The sequence below is a fragment of the Pygocentrus nattereri genome, chromosome 23 (genome assembly GCF_015220715.1).
Source record: "Pygocentrus nattereri isolate fPygNat1 chromosome 23, fPygNat1.pri, whole genome shotgun sequence".
Classification (NCBI taxonomy): Eukaryota; Metazoa; Chordata; class Actinopteri; order Characiformes; family Serrasalmidae; genus Pygocentrus; species Pygocentrus nattereri.
Window position 1 is genome coordinate 33,960,292 of NC_051233.1, and position 13,911 is coordinate 33,974,202.

A 13,911-nucleotide genomic window follows, 5' to 3' on the forward strand; every position below is an offset into this window, starting at 1 on the left:
ACAGAGAAAAAGAACCGGTAGTGCTACATTAAAACATACTGTTCAAAACTGTAAACACAATGATTTTATTATTTATTATTTTATTATTTATTATATTTGGCGTACTGTGTTGCGCTAGACCAGGCATGACAAACTGGGGACCTTCCTCAAACCGGGAACCTTCTGAGCCAAAGTGCTGCAATGATTGTCATTTACCCGCATCTAACGCTCTGAATGCGGTTCATAAAGGCTTTTCTAATGATCTGATTAAACGGGACTAATTTCCTTTCTGTATAATGAAACATGCAGTCGGTCAGCGTTCTACAAGTACTGGTGATATGCACATTTGTTTCAGAGAAACACACTATGGTATTGTGACATCATTTATCACGATAACAATATACTGTATATTTTGTCATTTTGCTCAGCTCTATTTACAACAAATATAAAGTTAGCTGTTTTTTTTTTCTTCCATTCTTTCTAGACCTCCACAAGAACGCTTTTAAGACAGTGCTGAGTCTCTGTGTCCTGGGCTTAAGATGTACTTGGTAAGATAAAACAGGTCTGCTCACTGCTGACATATAACGTGAACTGAATATGACAAGTGAGCTGGTGCACATTAATCACTTTACAGAACTCGCAGGCTGATGGACCAGTTCGCAGAGAGTGATGCTACCATGAAGATACTGTATTGTGTAAAAGTCAGAGACAGGTATAGGAGAATTCACGTGCATGAGGGAGAAGAACATCAAAGGAAAATGAGAGGAAGTTTTTTTTAGTAAATAGTAAACACTATGGAGAAATTGGCTTTCCTAACAACCACCTGGAAGACAGTGACATGCGGCTCTTTTACTGCCCTGTCGTGGCTCCACAGCTGAATCAGATCAGCAGGTAATAATAAAATAATCCTCCTCTACAGTAAAATAAAGCTCTGCTGATCCTTCAACACAGTTTAACAGTAAATGGTCTTAAACGCTGGAGTTGATGTAGAACTGCTGATTCACCCTTTAACCCTGAAGATCAGCGCAGACGGCTGGTCACCATAGCAACACAGACGACAGTCTCGCCCAGCTAGTAGCTATGAAACGGTAAAGAGAGATGAACATTGATCATTTGGAGACGAATGGACTGATTAGTGTTTATAGTCACTCCAGCTGGTTTCCTGATACGTTTAATCTGCAATGAGAAACTGACGAACACTAAAAAAGTCGTGAGGCTGAAGTCGCTTCTCGTTCACCAGCTTCTTGTTTGAATTGTCCTGTTCCACCTTAAATAGTGCAGCAGCTGCATTCTGGCACATCAGGCACCATTTAAGGTGGAACGGGAAAATTAGAACAAGAAGCTGGCGAATGAGAAGCGACTTCAGCCTCGTGAAAAAAAAAATCAAACACTGAGACGTTTTACACAAAAACTGTTCTACTTCTGTAGAAAATATCCTGCTGGAGACGTGAGAAAAGCAGCTATAGCTGTCTGTGAGTCTGTGTTTCTCATTTATATTTTTAGTCTATATTAAGAAATTAAGACATCTATTTTCAGCCAAGATGGTAAATCTAACTTCAATAAAATGGACATAAAATGTGGCTCCCAAAGTGGATTCATTTGTGTTGAAAAGACAAAATGGCCTTTCTTAACATTTGGGTTGTGACTCTTGGGTTGGACCCCTAAACTGCCCCCTTCAGATAAACAGCACTGAAAGCTTTGATCTCTGAGAGAGAGGAGAAGATCAAGCTGCTTCAGATCTGAAAACATCCACAGGGGTTTCTGTCCATCCTTCCACTGTGAGGAGACCACTCAGCGTTGTGGGGCTGAAAGGACGTGTAGCTGATCAAGAAGAACCTCACTGAGAAAAGGAGACGGACACATCGAACAAAGAAGCTGGACGATGGACTGACCGCCCCAGAGTCCAGACCTCAGCACCACTGAACGGGTTTGATCACTTCAGAAAATCATCACCAGCTTCTCAGACTGAGCTTTGGAGGCGTGTCTGCAGGTTCTTTGAGGAGCTGAAAGTGAGGCTCCTGAGAAGAACGGAAGCTGGAATGAAGGTTGAGTGGAAGAAACAAAACGAAAAAAAACTTGATGGCTGTTTTGCCTGGACATGAAGGAAATGAATGGTGGTCTCTGACTTTTGCACAGCACTGTATGCCCCAGTAAATCAGGTTTAATGGTCACGTATGCACAGGATGTGTAGGGAGAGCTAAATTACATCAGTGGCTGCGTTCTTTTATATTTCCCCGAAGGTTTTGGGTTCTTTTCACACTCATCACTTGCTCTTTTTTCTTCAGTGTAATTTATTATAAATGTATAAAATGGTGAAATACTTTCTGACTCATTATTAAAAGCACTCACATACAGTTTAATGCCATCAAAAACAAAAACAAAACACACTTTAACCTTAAAAACACACGGAGCCAGGTTCAGTCAACTTCAACACACTTCTTCTCTGACATCAATCTGTCAGTCATCCTTTCCTCAGCACCACCAACATTCACCCTGACTCATGAGGCGGCGGCATGCTCTAATGACTCACTCCCTCATCAGATCAGCCTCCTTCCAGCAGCAGGAAGAGAAATCCCAAGAAGATGAAGTTACTGGACAGAGACACAACTGCCCTGCTCTGTCACCCCAATTCAAAAAACTATTTCATTAAAAAAAATCATAAACTAGACATCAACATCTAATTTACATCGTTTATTCAATATTTTAATGATTTAAACAAAAACAGTAACATATTACTAATTTAATTCGATTTTTTGCCATTATGCATCTCAAGGTTTGATCACTTTGGAAAGACGAGTCTAGAGCTCAATCTTGTCTGTTTGGTCACCATGACAACTTCAGTACGGACTGAATTCAGTACAGTATCTATTACGAATAAGAGCTTCTACCTTCATAATGTCATCATTATCTCCAGATCAGAAAACAGCATCACACAACCATCCTAACTTGACTAAGCCTCCTAAACACTGTCCTGACTTCAGGATGAACCCCAACAAGATCCTAACTTCGGTTTGAGGCCCGTTTCTATGATTTTTAGGCAGCGTAGTTCACTACCAGCATAATGAGCTCCGTTTATTCCTACTGTAAAACGCGGCTTTCACTGGGAGACGTTTTTCTCTTCTAACTCTGCGTTTTAAACATCTCAGACGCTGCCGACTCGAACTCCACCGCCCCTCTGACCACCTTCCTGAGTTAATGTAGAGGATGGAGTATTACAGTGATGGAGGTGAATAATGAGGAGGCGGAGCTGAACCTGTGTCTGTTTATTAGGAGGAGGAACGTTAGCGCGCTCGGCTAAAGTGTTTGGGAAATGGAGACTGAAACTGGGGAGCGGGTGCTCTGATAAACAGCAGGGGGCGCTCTGATAAACAGCAGGGGGCGCTCTGATCAACAGCAGGGGGCGCTCTCACAGCATTCACTACTTACAGTTTAGCACACTAGTTTTGTTTTGACCTTGTCTGGCTAGCTAACTTGATGGTTTTGATTATGTGTTTGTATGGTCAGTTGCTAGGTAACAGACATGACAGTTGACTGTCAACTTTGATTGAATAGGCTACGTTTTACATAAGTTGCTGTAAGACAAGATTCCGAAATTAGGATCAGATTTGCTTCTGTAATATGAATTTGTGAGAAATGTTATCTTGACTTGTCAGATCTTTAGACAAAAAGACAGGAAATTCCTGTAATACGGTTATTATTTAATTAGAATGTCGTTCTGAATATTAAATGTAGTAGAAAGTTATTTGGGATATACATTTCATTAAAATTTCATTCTGGATATTAATTCTATTACAACTTCATTCTGGATATCTTATTCAGAACTGTACTTTGGATATTCATTTCATTAAAGTTTCATTTTAGATCATTCTGGAGGTTAATTTAATTAAATCTTCATTCAGAATAGTAATTTTAATTAAAATTCTGCTTTTTAAAAACTATTATGCCTGTTAATCAAAGTTTAACTTAATTCTTAATTTAATTTTATAAGAACATCTTTTATTAGAAATGTTCATCATTCTGGACACATCTTACAAAACCAACAGACCTACAGAGTCTGAAATAACACAGCACAGCAGTGCGGACCACCAGCCCCTCTAAGAATCTGCTCTTATGACCGTCCATCTCTCTCTCCTCTAAAGTCTGGCTGTGGTGAGATGACCTCTGACCCAGCCTGCAGGGTCACTCTCACACATACGCACACCCTTCTCTTTAAATGGGGCAACATGTCACACTCAATCCTTAATCAACATGGCGAGAGATGCTGCAGCACCGCGGCTGCCCCCGAGGGGGCGCCGATGCTCCTCTGGGTTTTTACTCCAAATGCTCAGCTTTAATACTGCACTGCACGGGACACTCAGCTAAATGACCTCAGTGCATGATCGTGCTACTTGGGAAAGGGCCAGCAGCTGCCCGAGTGCTGCTAAGAGGGTCAGCAAAAAAGAATCTGACACACAAACTGTCTGGACACAAAACGAGAAACTACAGTTTGGAGCTGGATGGAACTCAAATCTGCTCCTTTTCTGCCAATTTCATTGCCCAATTCAATGCATTTCCTAAGTTCAACATATTGGAACAAGAGTAGAACAAAAATGGCCAAATTTAAGGTTTGTTTTTCCAATGTGCTCAGCAAATAAACATTAACTGTGTGTTAAAATGTGCAGAAGTGTGTTTAGTGTGTTCCTTATTTTCACCCAGACATTTGGATACAGCTGTATAAGTGGTATAAGCTGTTGTTTAAGCCGCCCCTGCATGTATATTTTTATCCTGAAATAACTTTAGTCCAGAGAATTGTTTTAAATATTGTTTTATTATTAAGATAATAGTAATATTATTAAGTAATAATCTTGTTCTATTCTTGCGAATGACAGAATGTGATTGGCTCGGGTGGGCTGTGAACCCCCAAACGTTCAGAAATCACCCATTTCCAAGAAGATAAACCACAAAGAAAGGACCAAAGCTGTTTATATAAAATTTGTTCTGATTTAGCAAAATTGATTAAATTGTCTACGTTTCTATGTTGACTGAACTTCTGGTTTGCCCACTTTGTCTTTTGATGAGTTTTATTTACGAGCGAGTGTGTGTGTGTGTGTGTGGTAGTAATGCACTCGCATAAGCGTTTCACCAATAATAAAAAGCCGAATATTTACCCTAATTATGACTCCTCCTCAAACACAAAGTCATTTTTGCCTTTCCATTTTCAAAAGTTCAACTTTTAAAATAGTTCTGATCATTCTGCATGAATCTCTAACAGCACTGCAGCACCAGATGCTGCGCGGACGTAGGCGCCGTTTTTCACTCGTCTTATGATGAACATTCGTGTTCTCACAGTTTGGCTCTCTTGCTCAGATGTTTATTCACTAATGCATGAACCCAAAGTGCATTTACACCTCCTGTGGAAGAGCCGTGGAGGGAGTCTGTCGACAAGCTTTTCAACAAGACGCTATTCTGCAGTACAGAGAACCTTTCGTGAGTAAAAAGGTCCCGAGCTGTAATTTGAAGCAGCTTTTCACAGCCTGTGTACAAGCAGGACAACACGCAGCAGAGCTGCTCCACCCGTCTCGTGCAGTTATGAGGCTGATGTGGCTTTGCTGTTTGCAAAGCTTTCATTTGTGCAAACCTGGTAACTCAAAGTTGATTTACAAGTCAATGAGGATGCTAAATGGTTTAAACTGGCTCAAACGCCTACTGATCACCAAAGCTACACATCACCAAGAAACTGCCATCATACTGGCCTTCAGAATATTGATAATGATGAAACGCTACAATATGCAAATGAGCCTATAACTAATCTCTACATGTTTAAATACACTACATCGCCAAAAGCATTGGCTCGTTTGGCTTCACACGCATACAAATTTGAGTGAGATCCCATTCTAAATCCATAGGGTTTAATATGATGTCGGCCCACCCTTTGCAGCTATAACAGCTTCAGCTCTTCTGGGAAGGCTTTCCACAAGGGTTAGGAGTGTTTATGGGAATTTCTGACCGTTCTTCCAGAAGCACATTTGTGAGGTCAGACACTGATGCTGGACGAGAAGGCCTGGCTCACAGTCTCCACTCTAATTCATCCCAAAGGTGTTCTATGGGGTTGAGGTCAGGACTCTGTGCAGGTCAGTCAAGTTCTTCCACACCAAACTGGCTCATCCACGTCTTTATGGACCTGCTTTGTGCACTGGTGCTCAGTCATGTTGGAGCAGGAAGGGGCCGTCCCCAAACTGTTCCCACAAAGTTGGGAGCAAATTCAGTAATTTTATGTGGCCAACCACTTCGACTGGACTTGCCACACAGGTGGCGTCCGATCACGGTACCACGCTGGAATTCTCTGAGCTCCTGAGAGCGACCCATTCTTTCACTAATGTCTGTAGAAGCAGTCTGCAGGCCTAGGGGCTCGGCTTTATACACCGGTGGCCATAGAAGTGAGTGGAACACCTGGATTCAGTGATTTGGATGGGTGACAATACTTTTGGCAATACAGCGCATGTTTTGAGCACGTGGACCAATCAGGTTCAGATGAGTTTCTGCTGATGCTTTTAGGGAATCCAACAAAATGAAGGGGGGGGGGGGGGGGGGGTGCAGGCCATCAGTGTCACCAAGAGCTTTACACATTTTCCTAACTGTACTGCACTATAATCCATATGACACTGCATCTGTATTGCGCAGCTCCAATGATCACCTTATCTAGTGACTAACCATTCGTTTTATTTTGTATTCAAATCACCGTATAAATCTTGCTTGGCTAGAATCTTCAGCACTGAAGCGAAATCTAGGGACACATCAGTATTGAAACTGTCAAAGATCCCATATTTCTTGTTTTTGCATCAGTAGATATGTAAAAGTTCTAAAATCATCTCTAAAGGATTACACAGGCATCTAAATGACAAACGGCATAATTTTAGTCATATTGTGCTTCCCTGGGTAAAACTTGAGTGCACAGCTTGGCTCATACAAACCTGATCAATTCAGTTGTAAATAAATGCAGCAGTCAGTCTGTTTTACGTATACAGCTTTTATTGGCTGATGGTACACCACAAAAAATCCACCGCCCAGATTAGAACTGGATGACCTGGCCCTGCAACACAGAGAAATGAGAGAAATTAACAGGCATTACGGCTGATCACTGGCTAAACGCTAAAGACGTCAAATCTCCTACATAAAACAACGCAGGGCGAAGCGCTCCAACACTGAAAGTCTAGAAACGCCATTTCGATATTCCACTCACACCAACGCTCTGAATGGCAATCACCTGGAAGGTCCACATGCCTGAACTGAGCACTGAGCAGTACATGTCGCGTGGTTCTGAAGCGTCGCTTTAAAACGGCTTGCCGGCACTGGAACGATGAGGGAATTGTTTGAGCACTTAGCCGAACTGAACTTTGACCTACATACACGTATATAAACGGAGATATTCAAGAGCGTCACTGGAGAAAATGTAAAAATATTCCAAGCGCAGAAATTTTATACTTCTGGGAACTAAACAGCAGGCGTGACCGATATCGGCACCGTGCCAGCAACCGTGCCCTCACTTTCACAACGGAGAGTCCGCAGTCGCAACTTAACCGCAATCTAAACGTTTTAAAACGGCGTACGGACACACAGCTGGTCCGAGTCGGCTGACATCACACTCCTGGGTGTGGTAAGGAATGACTGCCCCATCTAAAAGGCCAATCACACACATCACATGCGCCATTTAAGCCTGCAAGGTGAACCATGAAAACTTTCTGCACTCTTCTAGATTCAGATTCCTTTATTGATCCCAGGGGGAAATGCAGACAAACGAAATAACACGAACGGGAGCTGCTGCAACAGGCAGCACGCGCACTAAACTCCAAGAGCGCTTGGGATACAGACTTCAGACTTTAGACGTCTTCGCTGGTGAAAAATGCCCCAAAATTGCAGCCCAAGGCAATTAAAATCCCATAACTAGTTTAGAGATCAACTGTCAATATTGCACAGCTAAAATAGACTCAGTATTTTGGTTTGCAGCCCACCAGCATTGGAAACACAACGTTGAGCATTTTACAGCTTTTTCATGAACGGAAGCCCAGCGTACATCAGACTGGAGATGGAGATGGCCATCAGAACCACCTTGTGGCCAAAATAAAAACTGCAGATTTTTTCAAAAGGTCCATAAAATACTTCAGGCCTCAGTTCAATAAACCCATTGGTCGTTTTAGAAATGAGTTAAAACCCTGCAAAACAGGCAAAAACAGTGCTCTGTACAAGGTAACAAGGCAGTGTCCTTAGGAAGCTTTCTTTCTGAAAACTTAACCTAAAACCACTTCTACTACACCCGAATCCGGGAACATGATGCGTGCGGTGATGCACCACAAAACGATCTGTAGAACCCAGTAAGTTAGAACCACAAAAAACTTTGGGATTTAAATAAGCCACAGATCAAGTCTAGTCCGAGTAAGAAGGTTAAAACGAAAGACACACTGGCTAAATTTATATCGCCCCCAACTTTGACCACCAGTTGACACGAAGATTCATAAAATCCAGTAACTTTGCTGGTCAGCATTTACATGACAACCCCCTCAACCCCCCCCGCCCCCCATACACCACTCTATTGGAAGCCACCACTGACCGTTTCCACTGTCCACTAAAATATCCCTTCATTTTTGTCTGGTTTGCCAGGGAGTTATAGATTTAAGCTGCATGGGCAGTTTATAACGAGTGGATGGAAAAATCTTACCTTTCTCTTCTTGTCTCCACCCAACTCGAAGTGCTTGCACCTCTTGATGGCCAGCATCCTCTTGGAGCGGCAGTTTGGCTCCACGCACTCCAGCCTCAGCACGATCTTCTTTGTGGTTTTAGCCTACAGCGAGATGACAAACCTCTTTCCATCAACACCAACACCACAGCGAGAAATGGAAAAATTAAACAGAGTCTCATCTATGCTGAGTCTCAGGTACACCGGCGTCCCTGTCGCCTGGCAGTTTGTGTTATTATTACTAGTTTTTATGCATACACGGCGTTCCGAGACCGGCTGCTCTGAAAAGGCACTTCATAACACACAGAACCAAATCAGACTTTCCTTACAGGAATCCTGGGTTCTCTCGGGTGAACAGTCCTTTTGCCCGGGATCTACGACACTAACGCAGCTAAGAATAACGAAACCCACAACATCCTAAATCTTCTTGGGCAAAGGACTTTGGATGGACAACTATTTTAAAGCAAATGTTCAAAGTAAACCTTTTTCCCCCATTTACCCAAAACGTAGTTCCACAAAAACAGGTTGGCTTCTTCAATGTTGCAGTTGAACTGCAAGGTATTATAGCAGAAAACGCATCACGAAGCATCACAAAGGAAGAGTGGAGGACAGCCCTGCGTTACCCGTCAGCCTCGTAACAGACGTGCAAAACTAAAGAAGCCAATCCAGACAAACGCGCTCTGGTTCAGCAGAAGAAAATCAAAAACGCATTTCTTTTTACCCAAAAGTGGTCCATCATCCACTCTTATAGAAGGTTTAAACATTTTTTTCTGTTACTTTTATCACAAGTGAAACATGAACAAAGTGATTCAGACCGGTTTGGCATAAAACTGTTCACTGTAGAGAAAATGACCAACTAATTTCTTTCCAGTGGTGGTGACAGGAGCCAGGAAGCAACATTTACTGTAAAGCATTTTATTTACTATACAAAACAACCAGTGAACCTGCATGTGTGGTTTTATGGAATGATGAAGGTAAAATTGGACATTTTAGGGAAAAAAATCTTTAGGAACTATTTTGCCTTACAAGACCCTTCATGTACCTCTCCGACACAAATGGACTTAAAACTACACATTTTAGAGGGGAATAAAAATCCTAAACTACCATGAAGCAATACCAGATATTAGACAGCGTGTTTATAACCATTTAATAACCAGTCGCGTCTTTTTGTGATGTACCTTTTATTGACGAACCCTTCAGACGCCCGATTCCCATCACCACCACTGAACAATCCTACGTGGCCACTTTCTCTCGATTGAAGCGTTCCACACCAAACCTCTCTGAACTACGTTGTCTACATCTTCGTGGTTTATTACACGGAAGTTCACTCAATTTCCCAAAGTAGCCCCAAATCCAGAAGTGACCGTTTAGATCGGGGGTGCCCAAACTTAACAGTGGAGAAGTACCACCCGGTGGAGTCTGGCACCGGCTAATCCAACACACTGATCCAGCTAATTCTGAAGTATCTGAACCCCAGAGCCAAGTGTGCTGGACCTGGAATCTCCAGGGTGGTAGATTTCCAGGACTAGGACTGGGCATCCTTGGTCTACACAAAACCATGCTCTCACCACATTCCTACCTTTTTCCTGAAAATAGGCTTTGTCTGTCCACCGTAGCCGCTCTGCTTTCGGTCATATCGCCTCTTACCTGAAACAAACATGCAGAGAGTTCAACTTCACACACCTCCGGCTTCCAGCACACGGGCCGTGCACATGCGGCTCCCCCCTGTCCTCGCGAGCTTACCCTGGGCGTAGAGTGAGTCCTTGCCCTTCTTGTACTGGGTGACTTTGTGAGGCTGGTGCTTCTTGCACTTTTTGCAGTAAGTCCTGCGGGTTTTCGGCACGTTCACCTGGAAAAACACCAAACAACAAGCCGCTGTGTTGATATTGGGCTACACTTCACTCGGCGCCACGCATTAGCAGCTAACAGGCCGACGTTAGCATAGCATAACTAAACGAGTCAAACAGCAGATTTTACAGCACTAAACACCTTAAAAACGGCCGCGGACACTCGTCTCTGATCGCTTTACACGTGAAACCCTAGAAAACACCTGGTTCTTCTGGCGTTCCCGCACATTCACCACACGGAAAGCGGCCTGTCGAGCTAACTCTTCTGGTACCGGCGAATATGAAATTAATCGTCATTTTAAACAGCAAATCGAATAAATAATGCGCCAACATCAAAGCTGAGGTGTTGCAGATTCGCATTTAAGAGGTTGATGGGAAGGAGACGGGTCACATTTAGAGGATTAAATGGGATTTTCGGATGAAAATGTTCTCCTGAGTTGTACATACCATGGCTGCCCTCGTAGCGCAGGAGCGAAGAGGCCGCGCATGCGCAGCGCGGGGGTTTAGTGCCCGGAGAGGCACAGCTCGGCGGTGCTGCCAACCGGCGGTCAAACCCAGGAACGACAACTGAAGACAGTCTCGAATGACCAAAGTAGAAATAATGATTATACATCACATTATAAAGTATTAGCTTAGACTGGAAAAATAAATAAATTAAAACAAATTAATTTAAAAATAAATGCAAAAATAAACTGAATTGTCCAAAATACTTTTACATTATGAGATACATTTTTGATCCCACATCCAGGGAAATTCCACCTCCGCATTTAACCCATCCGTGAAGTGAAACACCACATACACACTAGTGAATACACACACACACACTAGGGGGCAGTGAGCACACTTGCCCGGAGCGGTGGGCAGCCCTATCCACGGCGCCCGGGGAGCAGTTGGGGGTTAGGTGTCTTGCTTAAGGACACCTCAGTCATGGACTGTCGGCCCTGGGGATCGAACCGGCAACCTTCCGGTCACAGGGCCAGATCCCTAACCTCCAGCCCACGACTGCCCCCTTCTTAAACTGGGAAAGCTGTGCAGCATTAAGAAAGCACATTATAATAAAATAATATGATAACTGAAAACATAATAACCTCAGACTTCGGTAACGATCCTTAAGGGTCGGGTTTAGTGGAGTGATCCGGTCCAGAGCCGTGGAGCAACACAGAACCGCTGCAAGTTCAAATTCAGCGACCAACGGACATTTACCTCAGACCGTACGGGAGGCCAATCCGGCCAAAAAGGAAATGAAAATGAAAACAACAAAATGTAAATGAAACCTCTTTCTGCCATTTCTTTCTCCAAACATCTGCACAAATATCCTGCCAGAATTGAAAATGAAATGAAATGAAATCATTTTGTTTTGTAGGTGTCTCACAGGTCCTGCTGGCAGAATCTAGTGCTCATGAAAGACCAGATGATGAACAACTTGAAGTGTGCAAAGCAAAGGATGACCTAAAGTCTCAAACTGGACACTTACCAACCAGGAAGGTGTGTCTAATAAATTGGACTGCATCTTCATCTCCACCTGCCTCACTGCTCCTCAGTGTCAGTCTTTGTTTTACAGATCAAATTAATATAATGTGTGATGTTCAAATCCAGCATTGCTCTTCTCTGATTCAGGTCAGTGGAGAGCACAGCAGAAGGTCTGGGTTGGTGGTGGTTTTGTTTCTCAGCTGTAGGTCTGCAGTAATGAAGCAGAGAAGTGAAGGTCCTCACAGAGACTGCAGCTCTCTTACAGGCTGGAGGTTATTTTATCTATTACTCTAAACGTTGGTTCCTGACTTTTAACTCCAACAAACAGTTCTGTCTCTTTCTTCCTCCCTTTTCTCCCTCTCTCTTTCTCCGCCCCCTCTCTATGACCCTAAGGGACCAGGAAGTCCCTCCTACTCAGTTCAGGGAAAACGAAACTTATCTCAGAGAGCTGCTCCCTCTCCGTCTAGACGTGCAGGACAATGGCCAGTATTTCAGTAGATCACGACCAGTTCAGCTGTCCAGTCTGTCTGGATCTGCTGAAGGATCCAGTGACCATCAACTGTGGACACAGTTTCTGTAAGGTGTGTATTAATGGCTGCTGGGATCAGGAGGATCAGAGGGGGGTCTACAGCTGCCCCCAGTGCAGACAGACCTTCACTCCAAGGCCTGTTCTAAGCAGAAACAACATGCTGGCTGAAGTGGTGGAGAAACTGAAGAAGACAGAACTCCGGGCTGCTCCTCCTGCTCCCCGTTACGCTGGACCTGGAGATGTGGAGTGTGATTTCTGCACTGGGAGAAAACTCAAAGCCATCAAGTCCTGTCTGACGTGTCTGGCCTCCTTTTGTGAAACTCATCTTCAACCTCACTGTGAAGTTCCTGCATTGAAGAAGCACAAGCTGGTCAAAGCCTCCTCACAGCTACAGGAGAAGATCTGCTCTCAGCACGACAAACTGATCGAGATCTACTGTCGTACTGACCGAAGCTGCATCTGCTATTTGTGTATGGTTGATGAACACAAAGGTCACAATACAGTCTCGGCTGCAACGGAAAGAACCGAGAAACAGGTGAGAACTAGAAACCTTTAGGGATCAAATCATGATCATTATATTTATAATCTAGTGACTCATTAATCGTCAGATTATTAAACAGTTTCAGTTCTTTTATTCACTGGATTTTGTTGTAGATGTTGTAGGAAATGTTCAGTAAGCAGGTCAGACCGGTCAGTGATCATATGACCAGCCGACACCTCTTCAGCCTTACAGTGCTCACACGACGCTGTGAAAGCTCTGCAGAACAGAGTGGATTTTACCGTTTCAGCTGCTGTTAAAACAAATCTTTGTAGATCATAAGTCATAAACTAAATATGTCTGTTGATAGAATCAGCTGAAGGAGATGCAGAGTAAATTCCAGCAGAGAATCCAGGAGAAACAGAAGGAGCAGCAGGAGCTGAAACAGGCTGTGAAGACTCTTAAGGTGAGAACTGAGCAGAGATTTGATTTTTCGGTCCTCAGTCAGTCTCTCCTCCAGTCAGACAGTAAGGAACGCCGGGTTGGACACTTTGAAATCAGATTCCCACAGTTTCTCCTCCTCATCCCAAATACAGCTGATCAGCCAAGACATGTTTGGTGTCTGAAGCTTCTATTTGCACTGGAGCTATGAGGCTAAAGTAGCTAACAATAATGGAAATCTTTACCCCATCAATTAACATTGAGTTACCTCCATGCCTAAATGATCAAACCACACCTGCCTGTCTGATTTCTGACACTAATATCTTTTAAAATGACCAAAAGTTTTCAAAGCATGGGTCATTTTGTTCATCCATGTTTTTAGGTAACAGTCGGTGTATTTATATGCCCACCGATAACACGGTCATTATCAATTTTGACAGTTGCCTAGGAAACGGTG

General features: G+C 43.3%; 2 protein-coding genes across 2 annotated transcripts in view; one reads left to right on the forward strand and one right to left on the reverse strand.

The window, feature by feature from the left end:
* Positions 1-6,967: 6,967 nt before the first annotated feature.
* rpl36a (ribosomal protein L36A) lies at positions 6,968-11,100 on the reverse strand. The gene is made up of 5 exons (XM_017721875.2): positions 10,984-11,100; positions 10,433-10,538; positions 10,269-10,336; positions 8,672-8,794; positions 6,968-7,048 (listed from the first exon to the last, which is right to left on the reverse strand). The coding sequence occupies exons 1-5, from the start codon at positions 10,984-10,986 to the stop codon at positions 7,028-7,030; spliced, it is 321 nt and encodes a 106-aa protein (XP_017577364.1). The 5' UTR covers positions 10,987-11,100; the 3' UTR covers positions 6,968-7,027.
* A 729-nt stretch (positions 11,101-11,829) lies between these two features.
* LOC108442041 (tripartite motif-containing protein 16-like) overlaps positions 11,830-13,911 on the forward strand; it is a 9,405-nt gene continuing 7,323 nt past the window's right edge. Inside the window, exons 1-3 of the mRNA XM_017721873.2 lie at positions 11,830-12,021; positions 12,154-13,070; positions 13,384-13,479. Coding sequence (XP_017577362.1) covers positions 12,486-13,070; positions 13,384-13,479 — 681 coding nt within the window. The 5' untranslated portion in view covers positions 11,830-12,021; positions 12,154-12,485. The remainder of the gene's footprint in view (positions 12,022-12,153; positions 13,071-13,383; positions 13,480-13,911) is intronic.

Bases quoted from the DNA above. Each gene is read 5' to 3' on its own strand.
- rpl36a (XM_017721875.2), bottom strand. The intron at 10,337-10,432 runs GTAAGCTCGCGA...TGTTTGTTTCAG, and splicing joins GGACTCACTCTACGCCCAGG to GTAAGAGGCGATATGACCGA. The intron at 7,049-8,671 runs GTAAGATTTTTC...TCTGTGTTGCAG, and splicing joins GTGGAGACAAGAAGAGAAAG to GGCCAGGTCATCCAGTTCTA.